This window comes from Gobio gobio, assembly GCF_949357685.1.
Source record: "Gobio gobio genome assembly, chromosome: 23".
Lineage (NCBI taxonomy): Eukaryota > Metazoa > Chordata > Actinopteri > Cypriniformes > Gobionidae > Gobio > Gobio gobio.
In genome coordinates this window covers 29,432,204-29,454,089 of record NC_137119.1, presented here as the reverse complement: position 1 = coordinate 29,454,089, position 21,886 = coordinate 29,432,204, and the positions used below count along the sequence as shown (strand labels likewise).

General features: G+C 39.3%; 1 protein-coding gene across 1 annotated transcript in view; it reads left to right on the top strand.

The window, feature by feature from the left end:
* cnksr2a (connector enhancer of kinase suppressor of Ras 2a) overlaps nt 1-21,886 on the top strand; it is a 111,794-nt gene that overhangs the window by 73,056 nt on the left and 16,852 nt on the right. The window contains exons 11-17 of the mRNA XM_079806498.1: nt 727-920; nt 1,786-1,875; nt 9,805-10,013; nt 17,214-17,262; nt 18,114-18,286; nt 18,974-19,047; nt 19,124-19,263. Coding sequence (XP_079662624.1) covers nt 727-920; nt 1,786-1,875; nt 9,805-10,013; nt 17,214-17,262; nt 18,114-18,286; nt 18,974-19,047; nt 19,124-19,263 — 929 coding nt within the window. The remainder of the gene's footprint in view (nt 1-726; nt 921-1,785; nt 1,876-9,804; nt 10,014-17,213; nt 17,263-18,113; nt 18,287-18,973; nt 19,048-19,123; nt 19,264-21,886) is intronic.

The window sequence follows — 21,886 nt, the reverse complement described above, 5'->3', positions numbered from 1 at the left end:
TGCGTTTTTTGAATGACCACTCCCTTTTTTTCTATTAAAGTATTTCAATATTAAGCATTTTAAGCACAAATATTGCTTGTATATGAGCTATATTTGATCTACACTACATTGAAGTTTGGGGTCATGTGACACTGAAGACTGGAGTAATGGTGGTTTGCATCACAGGAATACATATATTTTTTAAATACATTAAAATAGAAAACATTTATTTTAAATTTAAATAATATTTCAGAATATTATTGTTTTTACTGTATTTTTTAATTACAAATAAAAGCAGCCTTGTGCATAATATACTCGGCTAAAACTTAAAGCCGTTATGTATAATGCTTTATAAAAGTATTTTTAATGCATTAATTAGGCTATGCCTTGTAATGCACCCTATAATGCATTGTTATAATACACCTTTAGAAAGTATAATGCAATAAAACATGACAAACAGCCAATTTCAGATGTAACAAGGAATCTGTTAATATTAAAATGCATTTTAACTTTGGTAATACTTATTTATTAATAGATATAATGCATTGTAATGTATATTATGAATACCTTACAATGCATTAAGTAATGTAAGTCGCTTTGGATAAAAGCGTCTGCCAAATGCATAAATGTAAATGCATTATACATAAAGGCTTTAAATAAAGTGTTACCGATACTTCTTTCAAAAACATTAAGACATCTTACTGTGTGCATACAATCTGAATATATTGTGTTATGTTATGCTTTTAGAGATGAAAAAAGCTGTCTCCCAGGTGATGGTGGGGTACCTATCGCAAAAGGGTCAGAGTCACCAAACTCATTCCTGGATCAAGAGTACAGACGGCGATTTCCTCTCATGGAAGAGGAGGCCGTCCTGTACTGCTACGAGTACGACCCCAGCCACGGACCCACAACGTCCCGCCGAGACAGCACACCCACTTATGGTACACAAACACACACACAGGCACAAAAAGTTTTGTCCATGAACCTCCTTTCAGTAGGAGTTTAGTTGGTACAGCAGGTTTATTTACTCTTTTAGCATGGGGAATATTGTTTGTGCCTTTCTGCACTCCATAAAATAATTTGATATTTTCCGCTGGGTTTAACAGCAGATGTCCGAGGGACTGAATAATTGACCCAGTGACTAACTCGAGGTGCAGACCAAACTTCTTTGAACATCTGCTGGTTGTGGAACAGCACATAATGAGAAAATAATCGTTCTTTACCCCAATTATGATGCATAACTGTAAGTTCAGTTACTGTAATAAAAAAACTGTTAATAAGAAACAGTTTTAGATCCGAAGAAGAAAGAACTGGTTTGGGAAACTTCTGCTAATCTAAATATTATGTTCGGTGTTTTTCCAACGCTGCGCATGATTGTATGTTTTTCGAGGTTCATAAAGTGAGCATGTCTGTAACTAGTTTCCTGCGTAGGGGAGTTGGTTTCAGATTTTCTGTAATTAAACTCTTGGGAGCTGGGCTGCACTTTGTTGTGAATGTTTGTGTGTGCGTAGCATTATATCCAAAACCAGAGAACTCAGCTCTAGTCGTTAAATGCCAGCGTGAGCCTCTGCAGTGGCACAGAACTGCTGACACACTCCATGCCCGTCGCTTCCCTAGAAAACGATAGGACACATTAACTGTGACAGTTTGTCTTACACAAACACACACTCGCACAGGCTTACCTTGGCGTCTGTGGAGAAAATGGATTGTGAACTGTCATTTTACCTCCAATTTTCCATCCCTTGTCTTTCCACACACACACACACACAAAACGTAATGTGTGTGTATATGCGCATCTGATTTCAGGTCGTATGAGGCCCATCTCTATGCCTGTGGAGTATAACTGGGTTCCTGACTATGAGGACCCGGCTAGACTGAAGAGAGAAGGTCGGAGAGGTGAGTTTGTGTCATTTACAGTAAATACAGATGGTTATTCTATTGTTTTTATTCATCATTCTCCTTTTTACTCTGCAAAGATATTATGGAAATGTAATCATCATTTTTTTTATAAAAAAGAGTGGCCCATCTTAGGTGTCTGTTTATAGGTATTTGACTATTTTTAAAGGGATGATGAATTGAGAAATCAACTTTCCCTTGAGCTTTTGATATATAAAAGGTCATGGTAATATAAGAATATCCTGTAAGTTTCAGAGCTGAAAACGTCCTTGTTAGTCAAAGAAAAGCTTTTATTGACACCAGGCCCAGCAAACGATCGATCTCAGAATGTGCCTGGCTATGACGTGAGAGTGTAGTGAAGCACCGCCTCAACAGAAGAAGAACAACGCCTGATTATGTAGCCCCGCCCACCGACTCGTGCCACTTACATGACATAGGCCTACAGAGAGAGCTTAACCGCAATCGAATTTCTAAACATACCACATAAGCTTCATTCGGATTCCAATATTATGAATGCATGGATGAACTTTATTTTTAATGAATATCCAACTCAGGTGGGAAAGACATTGCGTTTGTTCCTTCATTTCTGATCACGGATTCGTTTGTTAACAAGAGACTGGATTTGCAGACAGGATGAGATTACACGAATGAATGAAGCAACACACTAATGTGAGTAAAACATGTTTTTATATGTGATATTGCATTGTTACAGATCGTTTGATATAGATCTATTGATTGTGTACGTGTCTTACATACCTTAGCACGCGGTCAAAGGCTGGAAAATCCTTTATTTGTGGTTCTTGATGCACGTTGTTTACTCTCTTGACTTGATATTTGAAGGAAAAATACAATCGCAGAAGTTTTGATCATGCAGTCTACAACGTACTTGGCGCGCGCCCGCGCGCGTGTGTGTGTCCGGATCAGGCGGGCCAAGTAATAAAAAAATAACATTCCAATCAATCGCGGGTGGATGAGAGATAAATCATTGTGTTTGTTTTTGATATAGAAGTTTAGCGAGCCCTGTGGGATGAATCATTCCGGTTGCCGTTTTCCCACATGCTTCAAAACAATCCCTCATGGTGTACTCGCGGGGAGCCGAAGCTCATTAAAAATGCGAATCTTGTCCAATCATAGCCGTGGCCGTTTACTTCCAAGTCTTCAGTGTGGCTCGCCCATAAAGTCTGAGCGCGCAGGAGAAAGTCTCAAAACCAGAACAGAAAATGGCCCATTACTTATTCATTATGATATTTTATTATGTTAAGACCACACAAACGTCATAAGTTGACCTCAGACAACAGTGTATATATATATATATATATATATATAAAAAGCCAGTTCATGACACCTTTAAATCAATTTATTTATCATTTGGGATAAATAAAACAATTAAATACATTATTATTAAAAAATAGCTACATTATTTCATTCCATAGATAGATTTTCACATAACTAACTTTACTTTTCTTATCCATTGTTGAAATTATTTATAACTAACTGCTTTCAATGGATGTATGGAGTAACCAGTGGTGTAGTTCATCACATCAGTCTGTGGTCTTGTTTGACACTATAGCTGCACCCGAAAATTATCATATACATTATTATTATATAATATACTATTATATTATCAGTCAATTATCAGGTTTTGCTGACAACCAGAAAGTGTCCAAACAACTTCTGTCATAACTATTATTTTATTGGTTTATTTCAAATGGTACTGCAATGTGACTAATCCATTTTTTATAGTACAAATATTTCATTTAATCTCTTAATAAATATGCGGCCATATAAACAACATGTATAATAAATATTGATGATTTGGAAAATGTTTTATTAAAATTGTTTTAGATTAATTATAACAGGCCCCACTGCAGGGAACTGTCAGCACCCCTTGGATTTTTATGCTGGCACATCTTTCTTGAATTTAACCATTATTATTGTGAAAAGTGGGCTGTGATGTTGAAACAACGTCAGACAAGCAAAAGTGCTGTTATAGTACAGTATTGTGATATTGCTTTTATGCAAGAGTTCTATAAACAAGAACTTAATTGACATTTCAGATACAAATTTGGTCAGCTATTTTTGCTCTTCCAACTTCAGAGCCTTGGTTACATCAGCAGAAAAAGATGTGGAGAACGTTATTACATTTTAATGGAACATTATGAAAAGAAATATAAATGTTTTCTTTAGAACATGCACTGAGGAATCAAACAAAATAAAACTAGGGACATTAACTGTCTATTTTATTAAAAGTAAAAAGTAGAATATCATATAAATATTACAATTTATAAAATTATAATAATAAGTACATAAGATCTGTTTTTAATGTTTTTTTTTGTATGTATTTATCCTGAATATCTTCTTTAGGGTTCAAATTCAACTTTGTTTTTCATCAGTCCTGGATTCTGGATTTCCCTTCATTGTTTCTCTCGGTTTCTTTGTTATTACATTCTCATGGCTCTTATTCAGGAGTGATGTTCAGCTGAGCTCTTTTCCATGGATCTAATTCTCCTCGCTGCACGGTGGCTCTGAACCGCGCTGGGCATTTCTGATTACTTCCTGTGGAGACACTGCATGCAGTGCCAGGATAACAGTGGCAGTCTCTGAGCACCAACACAGAGCCAGTGTGCGCTAGTGCCGAGACCGACTCAACTGGCTGCTGCTTTACAAATACAGTCCAGAACTCAGACAGAAATAGTTGGACTGCAAGAACGTAGACAGATAATATCAATGGCTAGTATCAATGAAGCTCTTTCATCAAATTGAATTAGTGTGTTTAGAGTTTGGCTGGTTAGCGTCAATCTTCATTGCGGCTGCAGAGTTTGACTCACTCTAGTCGTGTCTCACTGCTTTCCCACGCTAACCTGTTTTCTTTCGGTGGTCTCCTCCAGAACTTGCTGTTGCCCAAACCCCTCTCTTTTCTCTCCTTTGTGGAACTTGTGTGTCTTTATGTGTGTTTTAGAGCAGGGGGGCGGATGATCACCTGGCTGTGTGTCCTAGCTGCTATTTGATCCTGTTAAGCAGCTCTGTCTATCCGCATTGTGTGGAGATTAGCGCCTTGATAGCTCTCTTATTTCCTCGCTTTCTCGACTCCTTCTTTTCCTTAAAACTCCGGGGAGAAAATGCTGGTGTTGAGGCTGCCAGATGGTGTTTAGCTGAGAGTAAGAAAGATGGTTAAAGAGGAAAGAGGCACTCGAAGGAGATGGCGAGAGCGATGTAGGAAGAAGATTGTGATAGAATGCGGGAGTGGAGGGAGGGTCAGAGAGGATAAAGATGTATTAAGGTCACCCACAGCTTGGAAATATGGATCATTTGTCATTCCGGGTTACAGTGGTAGTATTTTACTGTCAGAATGGTTGTTCTATTAAAGTCAACCTCTGAATAGCTGGCATCGCATTCAAAATTCTGAATATTTCGGGCATTTCGAGGCTTGATTTTCAAAAACAAACATAAAGGTAGAGTTGCACGATTTAGAGAAAAATTGGTAAAAATTTTATTTGCAATTAAATTTATTTCAAAATTTAAAAAATCCAGGCTTGCTGTGCATATTTGTAGGACTGCACAATTTGGCCCAAATTTTTGTGATTGTATATTAATATGATAAAAATAGAGTATTTAAGAAACAAAAATTATTATAATGATAATAATTTCATTTTACAGTACAACTAACATTTATGGCTGTCTAAACTGAAAATTTAAACAAAACTTAAATGAAACCATCAAGCTTTTATTTTGCTGGAAAACCACAGGGAGCCCTTTAAAGCTTCTCTTTTTCTGACAACAAGTTGACAGGTTTTGACCATTTAATCACACTGAGCCATGGTATGATTTTTTTTTCATTGTTGATTAATCGTGCAGCCCTACATAAAGGTACATTGTTGTTGATGGATTTTCCAGAACTTTCCAAATTACATTTTAGATCCATTTGCCTCTTGTCCATTTTAATGAGCTTTATACTGTAGTTCAATCCATTTTTACAACTCAAAAAGTTACATTTAATTCAATTATGATTTATTATGACTCTACTTGGTTGTGAACCCTATCCTGGCTGAATGTATGCAATTTAAAATCTGCCACCTCTTCAACTTTTTCATCAGCATGAGGGAAACCGAGCCGTAAAGAAGAGGGAACTTCTTCTGGAAGCATGCTGTTGCCATGGAAACTCTGACAGGAGCTCTCCTGAGCGTTTCACGTCCCATTGGCTGCTGCCGGGCAACGGTGGACTTGGGCGTGGGAGAAGGGAAGCCCAACAATGGCTGTGGTGGTTCCTAAATCAAAGGACGAGCGCAAATCAGGGCTGCTGGGAGCCCGTTGGTTTGGCTCGCTAATATGGCTGTGACCAATCGGCTTGTTATGCTCATTAGGCAAGAATAAGGCTATAGAGTTTGATTGGATTCGTCTGATTTGGGAAGAGTGCACAGGCTTAAGTAGTGCTAATGATAGACCTCTATTGAGGGAATGAATCATTGTGATTGGCCAATTGAGGTTTGGAGTATTTCGAGAGGGGTTTGGGATGCTTGATTGATGGAATACTAATGCAAGCTTATTCAGTGATTTGACACAGCACAACCTGGAAAATGTCCATACTTTTTGAGAAGGACTGGCTGTACAGATGTAATTTTGATTTACTGCACATGCCAGACAAAATCTCTAATGCCTGATTAACCATTTAAATTGTGATATTGTTGAAATTTGGTTCCCCCTCTCATAGCGGGTGGTATAGCCTTGTGGTTTAACTGGTAATAAAATGGTTGCAGTTAAATGATTAAAGACCCCCTGTGGTGAAAATCAAGTTTTTAATTTTGTTTTTATCTCTATGTGGTGTTTCTAATATGCTTTAAGACAAAACATGCGCAAATTCATAAGACAACACCTTTGCTGAGTATTTTCTCCTTAAAACTCAAGTGAACCAAAGACAGTCTCAAAAAAGCGGTTTGATGGTGTTTCTGATGTCACAAACTACCTTGTATCCAATCACGTCAACTTGTGGGCGGGCTTTAGCATATCATTAACTATGCTGCAAAGCAGGGGATCTCCAAGAGAAGCCAGGTTATCCCGGTATATTTTTCTGTTAATATAAAAAAAACAGGTACTTTTAGCAATATAGCGGGTGAATTATGTATATGATGTAGCCTATATTTTGATGTTATGATGAACTACACTCACCTAAAGGATTATTAGGAACACCTGTTCAATTTCTCATTAATGCACTTATCTAATCAACCAATCACATGGCAGTTGCTTCAATGTATTTAGGGGTGTGGTCCTGGTCAAGACAATCTCCTGAACTCCAAACTGAATGTCAGAATGGGAAAGAAAGGTGATTTAAGCAATTTTGAGCGTGGCATGGTTGTTGGTGCCAGACGGGCCGGTCTATATTGAGTATTTCACAATCTGCTCAGTTACTGGGATTTTCACGCACAACCATTTTTAGGGTTTACAAAGAATGGTGTGAAAAGGGAAAAACATCCAGTATGCGGGAGTCTTGTGGGTGAAAATGCCTTGTTGATGCTAGAGGTCAGAGGAGAATGGGCCGACTGATTCAAGCTGATAGAAGAGCAACTTTGACTGAAATAACCACGCGTTACAACCGAGGTATGCAGCAAAGCATTTGTGAAGCCACAACACGCACAACCTTGAGGCGGATGGGCTACAACAGCAGAAGACCCCACCGGGTACCACTCATCTCCACTACAAATAGGAAAAAGAGGCTACAATTTGCACGAGCTCACCAAAATTGGACAGTTGAAGACTGGAAAAATGTTGCCTGTTCTGATGAGTCTCGATTTCTGTTGAGACATTCAGATAGTAGAGTCAGAATTTGGCGTAAACAGAATGAGAACATGGATCCATCATGCCTTGGTACCCCTGTGCAGGCTGCTGGTGGTGGTGTAATAGTGTGGGGGATGTTTTCTTGGCACACTTTAGGCCCCTTAGTGCCAATTGGGCATCGTTTAAATGCCACGGCCTACCTGAGCATTGTTTCTGACCATGTCCATCCCTTTATGACCACCATGTACCCATCCTCTGATGGCTACTTCCAGCAGGATAATGCACCATGTCACAAAGCTCGAATCATTTCAAATTGGTTTCTTGAACATGACAATGAGTTCACTGTACTAAAATGGCCCCCACAGTCACCAGATCTCAACCCAATAGAGCATCTTTGGGATGTGGTGGAACGGGAGCTTCGTGCCCTGGATGTGCATCCCACAAATCTCCATCAACTGCAAGATGCTATCCTATCAATATGGGCCAACATTTCTAAAGAATGCTTTCAGCACCTTGTTGAATCATTGCCACGTAGAATTAAGGCAGTTCTGAAGGCAAAAGGGGGTCAAACACAGTATTAGTATGGTGTTCCTAATAATCCTTTTGGTGAGTATATATGCCTTTCTCCACTGACGTTCTAAGTTGTTCCAAGCGTTTCTAAGGATCAGAGCCGGCCCTAGACCTTTGGGGGCCCTAAGCAAAATTTGGTTGGAGGCCCCTTTGACCGTTTTAAGTAAGGCCTAAAAAAAGCAATGACTACCTTATAACTATACTGTACATATTATATCTACTATGTTTTTATTTTATTTTTTAGTCTATTAAATTATGTTTTAATTATTCTATGTTTACTGTATGTTAATTTTCTTTTTTACGCTGCTGGTCCTGAGTACGTATTTCGTTCTTATGTGGCAACATGTACAGAATGACAATAAAAGACCTTGAGTTCTTGAGTTGAGTTCCATGTTTGATGTCTAACAGCAAAATTATGATACCACTGAGCTGAATGGCAGTGCAGTGCAATGAACACACTGATGAACTTGCTGAACCAATTTTATGCAGCATGTTATTAGCATTTATTACATGGCTTGGTTGAATTACAATGTAGAATGCGGGTCTGTTACGTCTTGATAACAGCCCGCTGTGAAGTAGCTATAACACACCGTTGAGCAGAGCGTTGCTATGGACGCGGAACGGACTATTTTCTTTAGCGGAAGCAATACAATCGTTTTTAAATCAATAAGCTCCTTTTTAAATCAATATTTTGTGTCAAATTATTTATTGATTTGGTATGTATCCATGTAATAAGAGGGATAATCTATAGCGAGCTGCGAGGTGGTTTTTATTCGCTATAACAACCGCCTCGCTATACTGCGAGCGAGAGAGACTAATTTATATTTAGACTGCAGATTATCCATACATACATAGGTATCGGAAAATTAAGCCTACAGGTTTACGTACCTTTATCTTCTTGCTTCTTTTCTTCTTCCAGCCTCTTCTTTTGTCGTTTTTCATGGCCAGAAAGATATTTACGTTTCTTGTTGTCAGACATCGTCGACGTCGGAGTCACTGACTGACAGTCTGACATTATGTTTTTCAGCAATGACTCTAGGGGGCCCTCTGCTGGCCACGGGGCCCTTTGCAATTGCAAGGTTCGCTTAGTGGCTGGGCCGGCTCTGCTAAGGATGCTGATTTTTAGAATGCAGACTGAGAAGGCGAACGGGAACATGGTTTGTGTAACATTAGCAACACATTATTAGCTGTTTGATAGTGTAGTAAAACAAAAAACTAATTATATTAATTACCGTTATGTATCCGACGTTGTAAAGAGCAAAACCTTTTTGCAGCGTTTACTACTGTAACTTGAGTAAACTTGACTGAGTGGTTCTCTGAGCTGGTGTGAGTGAGTGGAGGCAGGGCTAATTTGCATATGTATTGGTCTGCATATACTAAATGAAGCAAGGGTGTAGACTATAGAGGTACATTCAAGCTATGGTGGTCCCCCTCGTTCCCTTCACCATGGGGCACCCTAAAGGTCAGGGCTCGGTGCAGTCGCACCAGTTGCACCGCCCTAAGGGCGGCCCTGTGCATATGTTGACATGGGGCTTTCATGCTCCCAAAAAAACTTCTGTTATTAAAGATATTGTTCTTTCTCTCTCTCAGAAAACTCTCTGTTGCGGTATATAAGTGATGAGAAGGCTGCCGATCTGGCAGGGCGGAGCATGAAGAGAGACACAGGAAAACGCGGCAAGAAGAAGAGTGAGAAGAGCGGGAGCCCCACCCACTACGCCCTCCTCCCCACCCTCCAAATGGAGGTGCTCCGGCAGGAATCCATGAACACGCCTAACCCAGACTCCACCTCTCTTTACCATGTGAGTAGTATGTTTTCTCTGAAGGGAGTCAGTTCATTCTGTGGCCATCTTGGCATCGCTATTTGTAATCATGCTAGTACTGCACCTATCTGTGTGAATGGGGAATGAACAAAATCTCCTGCCAAGCTTATGTTTCTGTAACAAACAAAAAAAAACCTTAAGGCTATTGGATCTTTTGATTTAAATGCAGGGATTATTTGCAGCCACCAGTGTTGACACAAGACACATGAATGGGGAAAAATGTCCCCCCAGACGCGTTTTTTAAAAGTTGAACTGATTTTAACTTACAGTATTTCTCAATTGCTAAAACACATTTCTTGAAACCTTCACCCATATTCTAAAAACTTTAAACACAAAACCCAGTCTTTAAACTACATTCACAAAACCCCTGACTCTTCTGGCAAAATCAAACACTTGCCTCAAAACCATTTGATCTGTGCTCAAAATCAAACAATGCTTTCAAAACATAAACACGGCCAGTCAATATATAAACACTCATCAGCATTCATTAGACACTACATCAAAAAATTGAGAACATAGCATCCAGGGCATGTAGTTACAGAGATTTTTTTTTTTTATTGCATATAGAAAGTAATTTTGCCATAAATAAAAGTTAATAATTCACAACTCAGTACAGCAAATATATTGCATACAGTAAGTACTGCAAGTAATACAGTATTGAATTTCTGTATTTTCAGCATAAAAATAAAGTAAGGCCAAAGACAACTCTAAATGAAAAGCGTATTACACAAAATATTGTGCAATTGCAAAATCAAAGTCAATGAGAGCCTCTTGCTGTTGGGAGAACAAAGGAGTCCCTCCACCCTCATTTGGTAGTGTTACAATTCTACAAAAGGGAAAATGCTCTTACAACTGTATACATACAGAAACAATAGTAATGGACATCACATTCATATGTAAAATGCATTGTAAATCTTTTTTTCTTTTTTCCCCCACTCCCCTTTCTATTGACAAACTGATGTACTATATCAAATGTATACAGTAAACTTTCAGTCGCACAAATTAGAAAAACAATACATTTACCTGTTCTCTTCTCTGAATGTCCTGATTATGGCCACAGAGAATCTGGACAAATTGGGTTGTAATCTTTGTCCTGCTACACTCATTGTCATTCCATGAACAAGAACATGGTCTATCACAGTTGCCTGAATTTGATCTGAAATTACTATTCTTGGTCTTGCTCTTCATTGTCCTTGCACTCTTCCTCCTCTTCCTCCTCTCCCTCTCACATTGTTTCCATCCATTGTGGTATCAACACTCACCGCACCTAGGCCAGCTGTGTACTCTGAACTGGTTTATATTCTAGACAACTGATTTGATCACATCATTAGAAACAAGTGTGAACAATTTTGAGTTGTTGTGTGTAAACGATGACAACTGTGTTGAAGTTGTGTTTAACTTTTGCCACATGTATGTACCATTTTGCAACACAGTGCAAAATGTGTTATAGTGAGTAAGAATGTGTTTAGAGTTTTGCAAAAAGAGTGGATGAGATTTGCAAACAGTGTCTTAACTACCTGAACTTGTTTAAGGTTTTGCCTAAAAAGTGACTTATTTGACAAATGGGTTTAGGCCACTGAGCATTGGGTTCAGAGAATGGGGTTTAGTTTATATATAGCAGTGTCTGTGTTCTTTTTATTTTATTTTGCTCAAACAAAGAGTTATTCTTCAAGGCCTGGCTGCTTTCACCGGCTATTTGCTCGATCAAGGTCTCTGTGATCACTGCAGGTAGAGTCTTACATAGATTTCATTGAAAGCACCAGGTCATGGTGTGCAGAAGGAGAATGTATACTTACACCCACACGCTGGGTGAGTGTTTGTGTGTGTGTGTGTGTGTGTGTGTGTGTGTGTGTGTGTGTGTGTGTGTGTGTGTGTGTGTGTGTGTGTGTGATTGCGTGTGAATATAATGAGAGTTGTTAGTCCTCTACCTTTAGTCAGCATGGAGGTGTGTGGGAATTTGTGTTCAGCCCTGTGTATGTGTGGGTGGTATTCTCAGTGAGACCAGCCATCATGTGTGTGAAGTTATTAGGCATGGAGGTGAGATCTGGCTGTCGTTTTTAAGAGGGAATGTGACAGCCGATGTTCTCGGAATGCACACACACTGACACAGCCATAACCACACACGCAAACACCAAGGGAAAACTAATAATCCAGGGAAAAGTGACTCGCTGTGGTGTGTCACAGTGTGCATATGGATGCTGAGTAGGCAGATGGTGGTTTAGTAGCGGTGGGCGGGGCTAAGTCATGTTGTCATCTGTCAAAGGGAACGGAGTGACGTGATTGGCCAAGCTCCATCTGAAACAGAGCTGTGATTGGCCAAGACTTTTCCATGTGCTGTCTTCATGTCAATATGTTGTGCTTAAAATCTTGATATGCCTGCCAGCCCATGAGAAGTGATTATGTGTTTGGTTCTCTCTGTATCTTTTTTCCCCCCAAAATGAAGTCTAATTATAGGTCCTCATGAAGAAGTGTGAATCCCAGCTGGGGTGTTACAGTTCTGCGTAAGAGTGACTTTCACAGTGTATCTTACCTGCTGCTTCTGTTTAGAGACACCTAGCAGGGTGATGCATCTGTGCCCATATGTTCTCTGACCTGATGTGGGTTAAAGGGTGTACATGCCAGGGTTGGGACAGCTTGGGTGCTGACCACTGAACCAATGTGCTGGCCTCAGCACTCTTACTATTCTTTCTGTAGCTCATGAACTTTTCGAGAGGCTCCCCTAATTCATAATCTCTGAATTGTACATAATTAAAGGGAAGAGAAGAGACAAGATGAGACCAGACCAGAAGAGACACAACAAGACAAAATTAAACAAGAGAAGGTAAGATGAGAAGAGATGAGATGAAGTGAGAAGAGAAGTTAAGATGTGAGAAGATGCAAAAGGAGTAGAGTTGAGATGACATGAAAACAGATATGATGATGAGACAAAATCAGAAGAGAAGAGTCAAAATGAAATAAGAAGATGTGAGAAGAGGTGTGAGGGGACGAGAAGAGACAAGATGAGACTAGACCAGACACAATGAGATGAGATGTGGAGAGGGGAACATGCAAAACTAGAAGAGATGAGAGAAGATAAGTAGAGATGAGATAAAATGAAATAAGAAGAGAAAGTAAGAAGCGAAAAGAGACGAGACGTTAGTTTTGTTAAAGGGGTCATGAACTGTGTTGTTTTATTGTTTTATGATGTTTCCTGGGGTGCACTTATAATGTTAGAATGCTTTTTACATCAAAAATGGTCATAAATTATAAATAAAAGGCATTTTTCCTACCCTGATTTTAGCCCTCTGCTCTGAACGCTCTGTTTTAAGGGGCGTGTCTGCTGTGAGACTTCTGTGTAAACGCCCACTGCTGTGATTGGCTAACGTCTTTCCATTTGAAATAGTAAAATCACGCTAAAAGAGAGAGTAATACTTAGCTATTACAGCACCCATGGTTAACTAATCGTGAAAAGTGTTGCATTACATTTAGATTTACGGCATTATATTAAGATCGTGGCATGAAAGGTTGCAGAGATGAACATTGTTGAGCGCATGAAAGCAGTGATCTCGTCATTGCAAACTCAGTTTCTGTACACTAACGAATGCTTCTTCATCTTCACTAACAGTGCAAACGTGATATAGTTAAGAGATTCCTTGAATAAAACGGGAGTCACTGATAAACTCTCGCTGTTTGATTGACAGCTTCAGAGCGTGCTTCTCCAGCGATTGCAAGGGGAGCTTTCTTTGATCGCTTTCTTTATAGAATTTAATCACCGTTAAATAACAGATGACTTTCATTCTACTAAGAGAAACAACACAAGTTGACGTTTAGTCACTGGTTTGATTTACTGACACACAAAGAACATCTGACTGTACATGAATCATTACATTTCACATCAGGCATTAGAGTTAACACAGTTACTTACATGTCGCATTACCGTTGAGTCAAGGCAGTATCCTCAACGGCATGTTTATTGCTTGGTAGCTCGATCTGGTTTAACACCACGTAGGCCTATGTTACTTAGGCTACCTATTCATGTAATGGGTGAATTGGTGGGCGGGGCTAAACAGGCAGTGATGAAGTAGGCGTTGATCTTCTTCTGCAGAGGCGGTGCTTGCCTCCCTTTGACGTCATAGATCCCCACTTTGAAAAACCTGTCGTTTGCTGGGCCTGGTATCAATAAAAGCTTTTATTGGATTAACAAGGAAGTTTTCAGTTCTGAAACTTACACGATATTCTTATAGTATGATGACCTCTTATATGTCAAAAGCTCAAGGAAAATTGTATTTCTCAGTTCATGACCTCTTTAAGACAAAATCAAAAGAGAAGAGACAAAATGAGAAGTGACGAGACAAGTGAGAATATAAGATGCGAGAAGAGGTGAGAGGAGACAAGAAGAGACAATATGAGACAAGACCAAAATAGAAGAGAAACAGCAAGATAAAACGTGGAGAGGGCTAGCAGAAGTAAGAGGAGATGGGAAGATGAGAAGTAAAGGATGAGAAGTAAAAAGACAAAACAGCAAAATGAATATGCAAGATGATGTAGGAAGATGCAAGAAGAGAGAAAAAAACAAGAGGAGATGGTAATATTAGAGTAGAAGAGAAGGTTAAGTGAGATGAAAGATGAGCAAGATGCGATGAGATGGTGCAAGAAAAGCAGAGGAGAGAGACCAAGCTGTGCGGCGTTGATTTAATAAGGCTGCCTCTGTTGGTATATGCTGTGTAACTGCACCGGGTTCTATTGTTTACAGTGGTGTTTTATTGCCTGCGTTGCAGTCCGATAAGAAAGCTGCAGTTTGTCTGAACCGTGCCAGCACCCTGACCTCACACTTAAGGAGATCGCTCACTCACTCCATCCACTGGACACACACAAAAGTATTTTGCCCGACTGCTGAAAAACAGATATAGTTCTAAAAATCATTCTAAATATAAAAGAATACCAGAGTCCACACCACAACTATAATAGAAACAATATCGATGGAATCACTTTCAGAATGATTGACAGCCAATCAGAAACCATTTGCCTTGAAAGAGCTCAAGCATGTGCTTAAAATAAACTTGTCCGCTGGTGTGCACGCTAATATAGTTATCTTTATCGTTCATGGTGTGAACAGGCCTTTTATTCATTTGAAAAACTGATGTCATTACATTATTAGAAAAGCACAAGAATTAAAAAAGAACAAGAGAGGTTAATACATATGCTTTTAGGCCATCACATGCTGCATATGTCAGCATATGTCTGTTGTTGATATCACAGCAGAAGAGGTTTTGTACCATATGTCATGTGAATTGGGAGCCTGTGTTGCCATGTGGCATTCAGTTGAAGCCTGATGGCAAGTCTTAGCATGCCATCTAGGGCGATGTGTTACTGAACAATCATAGAGAGATCCAACAACATCAGAGACTGAGAGAATGGATGAACAGAACCGTTTCAGAAGAAAACAGTACAGAAAGATGGATATAGCAGAAGGAAACAAGAGTAGACTGTAGGAAGCAAGTCCAAGAACAAAGCCATGTTCATGCCACATACTGAGATGTAACAACTGTGTTTGCTCGAGTCACATGGGTTATAGTTGTCCCATAATGCTCTTTCTCTGAGGATCGTGATTCCCGAGGCATAAGAAATGAAGTTTAGAAGATCTTTGGGCTCCGTAGCTGATGCATATCTCATGTTCATGTCTTGTAGGATTTGTTCTGGGTGTGTGTTTCTGTTCATCATCCAAGTGAGTTCATGCGTGGCAGAGCGCTTGAGGTTCTGCAACATTTAGATTAATTCATGAAACATAAGAAGAGCGAATTTCTGTGCAAGTCATTCGTAAAAATCGTTCCTACACGAGGATGGTTTTACGAACGATTGACAGAAATTGTTCTGCTTGTGTATAATGAATGAGGCCCGTTATATGATTCTTAGTCACTGTAGGAGTTGCTCTCCACCCCCTGCACAGTTTTAGTGATCGCCAGTGATCATTTCAAGCAAATGTGGATGTCGTTTGAGGGTCGGCAGGGCCATTAACTCAGCAAGACTCCCTCTGTTTCTTCAATGACATTGTAAATGACGTTTATTGTTTATTACTGCAATTCAAGGTTGGGTATTGCCTGTAGGCAAGGCATATGTATTATTTTGTTTCTTTGATATACAGTATATGCTGTGTCATAGTTTGCTCTATCACTTTGTTTTATTCATGTCTAGGTGTTGAATCCTCCGGGAAGTTTGACTTAATGTGTCTAAGTCTTTCTCACAAATTGCTTCAGTTCACACAGCAGTTGCGATTCACACCTTCTATGAAGAGATTCCCACAGTGCTCTGGGAGGGAGTCGCATTGACATTGAAGTGTGTTATGAGGTTAAATGCTGGGAAAACCTACCATTGTGTTTGTCATTTTATATTTTATGGGCTTCATTTTATAGGAAAGTGAATTATAAGAGGGTAAATGGTATTGTAATATGACCTAGTAGTCAAACTTGGGTCACTGGGAAAACCAACAAGGCCACTTGAACAAACAGAAAACCATCTTCAAGAAATGGACATGGTATTTTTAGATACTCCTGAATAAATAAAGATGTTCTACGAACTGGTTGACTGAGTTTCTAAACATGTTCCGTTAATCAATTTCAGTTATTCCTCTTGGGCAACCGAGCAGCTTCCCGCCTCTGGCACATATCAATAAATCAATTAGCGTGATGTTAGTGTTTTCTTTCAGTCAGTGATACTGTTGCTAATCTGTTAGCATAGCAACACAAGTTTACTTCAAAATTTATGCCCAAGCTCACAGGAAGTTTCTTGACAGAAGAGATTTGCCAGAGGACTCGGATCATAAATATGCGCTCGGTCTGGGTGTGCTGATCCAAGAATTACTGCTCAATAAACACACAGGCCAAGGATGTTAGTAATCTTATTTTCTTTCTATGCCTCTCTTCCCGCCTTCCTTCTCTCTAGCAGTTGGGCTCTCGCGCCTTCATCCGCTCGGATGTCGCCTTGGATTTTAATTTGTTGCTCGATGGATTGATGCTCAGAGATTGTTATGTTCACACATTTTCTCCATGTGATTCCACTCGGGAGAATGTGTTGTCCGATAATTTGGTCGAGACATTTTTGTCTCGTTTCACTTACTCCTGATGTATTTTCCAATATTTCTCCATTTGAATTTATCCACAAATATTATATAATATATATCAAAATATATATTCTGCTTTACAGACATTCCAGGGATCTTCTCTGCTGTCCAAGACCAAGAAAAAGAGTAAAGGTGATCACTTATTATTCCTTATTCTCATGTTTGGGAACATTGTCTTCATTGCATACACTGCTTGCATATTTGCATATAAGGCAATCAATGTAAACAGGAAGAGAGTAAATAAAGTTAATTTCCATTATACTTATAATCATTCTGCCATATTTTTTGTATGCTCACACTGCCTGTTTTCAGTGCTATGAAAGGGAACCCCCTTTCAACCATCATAAGTGGCTTATATGACTGGACTGTAAGTCTTCTGAAGCCATATGATATTCCAAGTCTTATGAAGCAATTTGTGTGAGTATAAGACCAAAATTCAAGTTGTTAGGTTCTGATCCCTTTAATCCATTTTAAATCAAAGATATTGAATCTCATTTACAAATAGGGTGCATAAAGACGTGGCATGCCAAACATCATTGCTTCTCATGTGTCGCATAATCCGTTATGACATGCCACGTTTAATAATGTGCATAATCAAAACGCTGAATGAGATTTGAGAGCCATGGTGGATGGGAAATTTTTTCATTTTGTACTGGTTCTCATACAAAGTTTAGTGCACAAGCCAAATAGATTACATTTATGATGCTTTTTGTCCATTTTGGGGTGTTCACTGGTCGCCAATCACTTTCATTGGAAGGAAAAGAGCACCATGAACATCCTGCACATGTCTTTTTTTGGCCTACAAAAGAAAGAAAGTCATACTAGTTTGAAACAACATGACAATGAAGAAATGATGCCAGAATTTTTGTTTTTGAATGGGCTATACCTTTAATATAGAAATTAATTGATTCTGATTAATCGAGTCTGAGCTATCCATCTTATGACATTTATTAACACATACTGTCTTATTTGGTGTCCAACAGCTCCGCTGTCCTCCATCAGTAAGAGACGAATCTCCTGTAAGGACCTGGGCCGTGGAGATTGTGAGGGCTGGCTGTGGAAGAAAAAGGATGCTAAGAGCTATTTCTCACAGAAATGGAAGAAGTACTGGTTTGTTTTGAAGGACGCCTGCTTGTACTGGTACATGAACGAGGAGGTGAGTGTGTTGGGCCAATACAGTTGTCTTTGTTATTTCTCATATCCCCCAGCGCAGCAGAAACTATATCGATCTAGAGATGAGACTTTAATTGGTGCGGCTTTACCCTCTTGTGTGGAACAAGATTAATGCTCATCTACCCCAACAAAACAGTCTTCTACACATACCGTTTCTGTAATGAAGAGAATGAGCTTCCCTGAACAAACACTCCCATTTTCGTTCCCTCGCTCTCTTGCTCCCTCGCTTTTGATTAATTACTCCTTGTGTCTTCGCTTTTTATCACAACCTGGGCCTGGGATACGGCTAGCGTTCTGGGGGTTTCGGAGGAAGTATGGGGAGGGGAGGGCTCCTCTCGGCCTGGTTTTGGTCCACTGAGAATCCTGCAACATAGTCCGGCTTTGCTATAATTGATGATCTTCTACTGTGTGGGTTTTGTAAACACAGACAGGCTTTACAGAGAGCCGCAACAATTTATGCTTTTCATTTATTTATGCAGAGCTCCTGTCAGCAGTGCTGCTGCAATTTAAGGCTGGGTAAAATGTAATGGAATGAACCAAGAGAGAGAGAAAACAAAGGAGAGAATAAGGATATGTAACTCCTAATGAGGACATAATGACATTACAGAAGAGTGTAAGTGGGGTGAAGTGTCCACACAATCCTCTCTTTCTTTTTTTCTCCACCTTTTAGGATGAGAAGGCAGAAGGGTTTGTGAGCCTCCCCGAGTTTAAAATCGACAGAGCCAGTGAATGTCGCAAAAAATAGTGAGTGCCTTTAAGAACGTTTGAGCAATGTGATGATGCTTGACAAACTCTTATTGAATCTTTGCTCCCTACGCAGTGCGTTTAAAGCATGCCATCCCAAAATCAAGAGCTTCTACTTCGCAGCGGACGGCGTGGATGATATGAACAGATGGTTGAGTCGTCTCAACATGGCAGCCGCTGGCTATGCAGAAAGAGAGCGAATCCGTCAGGAACAGGGTGAGAATACTTGTAGTAGGAAGGTTATGGGTTTTGAAGGTTCGATTCCCAGTAAATATGAACCTTGAATGCAAAGTAAGTCACTTTTAATGCAAGCATCTCCCAGATGCAGGGGCGCAACTACCCAGTGCCAGAGGGGTATGCAGTAACAATTTTGGCGCCCCCCAAATAACAAATAAATAAGTGAGCCGGACATCATTATGTATGGACTGTAAATAATAAAGGTTTATTTTAAAGTATCAGCCTCTGTAGGCCTACCATAATTATACATTATGTACATAAATATTATTAACAATGTAAACAAATAAAAAAACAGTCACAAATTGACAAACATTAACATTATGATCAGAATCCAATAAAGAAATAAAAAGAAAGAAAAGATTCAGAATTTTTATAACGATTCCAAGTAGGAACCAGTTCTCGATGCCCAATAGCATACTAACAATGTTGCTACCAAACATTCTAGAGCGCTCTTTAGTTCCTACTAAATTGTAACAAGGCGTCCCTTTTCACTTGCCCATTTATCTAGTATTGATAGTCATTGTCTATCTGATAGTCATTGTCAACTGTCATGCAGATCGGCTGAGGATGGGAACCGATGATGGTGAATTTAAATTTTACTGTAACTGTAATCATAGCCGCGAGCAAGATGATTGACAGGACGATAGCGGAGGCACAAGCAAGATCACTTTTGTTAATAAAAAAAACAAAAAAAACACAAACCACAAACTGAGGGCTCCCCGTTTTAAAGGGGAATTTCCAAATATCTTTTATTTATTTGTTATAATTCGGGTATAGGCTACCAATTTTATGTCATCCGTCTAATTCGTTTTTTTTTTTTTTAAACAAAAGTTTAATATACTTAAGTTTTTTATTGTACTTTTTTATTGTTGTTGTATTTTCATTAAAAATAGGCTAATAATGAACAAAAAATAGACATTTGTTTGAAAGTAATTAAAGAGGAAATTATGAGGTAAGCAATGTAAAGCAAGAGTGCTATTTTCCAGAGTAGCCTATCAGCACAATTGCAAAATGCGATATTAATTTTATACAACAGTTCAATAAACAACAAGTGGTCATTTTTTACAGTTTTTGGTCTATTTTTCCAACAAAAATAATAGATTCAAACAAAGTATAGGTTTCGTTCTCGAATAATTCACCGTTTTTGAACAGTCGGTTAGAACAAATTAGTTGAATGTTTCTAGAATCCACTCACGCCGCCAACAATACTGGCAGTTTTATAGTTTTATAGGCCGGGAATATTTAAAGTTTTCCCAACATTTCATATTTCTATAATTAAATTATGATTTACCATACAAGCGCGCGTTCTTAACGTGCGCTCTGGGGTCACGATAAAATCGCGTGTCGGAAATGCGCGGTTTTTAAATAGCAAATCACGTGTCGAGGACGTGCGCATTGATATAAAAACACCCATCAAATTCTGTCAAATCGCACGCTTTTGATGTGTCAGTGCGCAATCAGACGCCCGCCCAAGCACATATGAACACTTGGCGCCGGCGCCCCCGCCAGGCGCGCCCACTCGCGATATTCCATTATTATCCAAAATTCTATTATGGAATCTTATGAGGGCGCCTACTCTAGCCTGTTAGTCCTCTAAAATGTTATATAATATTGAGGAAATACAGAAATTATTTAGAAACGCACAACAGCAGCTACATATAGAAAATACCAATTTGTTTTTATACCATCGCTTTGTCGCCCCCAAGGTGCTGCGCCCCTATGCGCCGCATATAGCACATACCCACTTTTTGCGCCACTGCCCAGATGTATAAATGTAAAAGGGAATGGTGGAGCAAATCAGTGGGAGGGGCCAACCAAAAATCAGAGAGGGCCTAATCAGAGCTTTTCCCAAAAGCATTGCAAGCCTGAGGAGATCGTAGAGATCATTGGTGCATATGATTTCTATGATCTACTTGGACTTTTGAGAAATGCAGGCAAATGACTTGGGAAACTTGCATAGTTTAACTGCACTCTAAAGAAGGGATGGGCAACTCTGGCCCTCAAAATTTAGCTCCAACCCTAATTAAACACACCTGAACAAGCTAATCAAGGTCTTCAGGATTACTAGAAAACTACAGGCAGGTGAGTTTGATCAAGGATGGAGCTAAACACTAAATGGAAGTGAATCTAGAGGGCCAGAGTTACCCAACCGTGCTCAAAAGGCTTTGCTGATGATGCAGAAGTTCAAACTTTTTTGTAGGATGTCAGTATAGGTAGCACAACTGTGTCACAAAATTGTGTTTTGAAACCATAGAACCCCCCCACGTTGCATACTGTCCGCCAGTGTTGGGAGTAACACATTATCTCCGTAACTAGTAAAGTAACACATTACTTTTGAATTTACAACAGACTATCTGAGTTAGTTCTAGACTAAAACATACAGTATTTCTCTAAATTAATAAAAACTGTGAAATGCAAACTCTGAAAATTATGCAAAAAACAAACAAACAAGCAAGCCCAGCTTAGATGAGGAAAAGTAATGCAAAAGTAACATAATGCTACTTGTAATGCTTTTTAGGGATTAACGCAATATTGCAATGCATTACTTTTAAAAATTACTTTCCCCAACACTGCTGTTTGCATGAAATCCATTATCATTAGG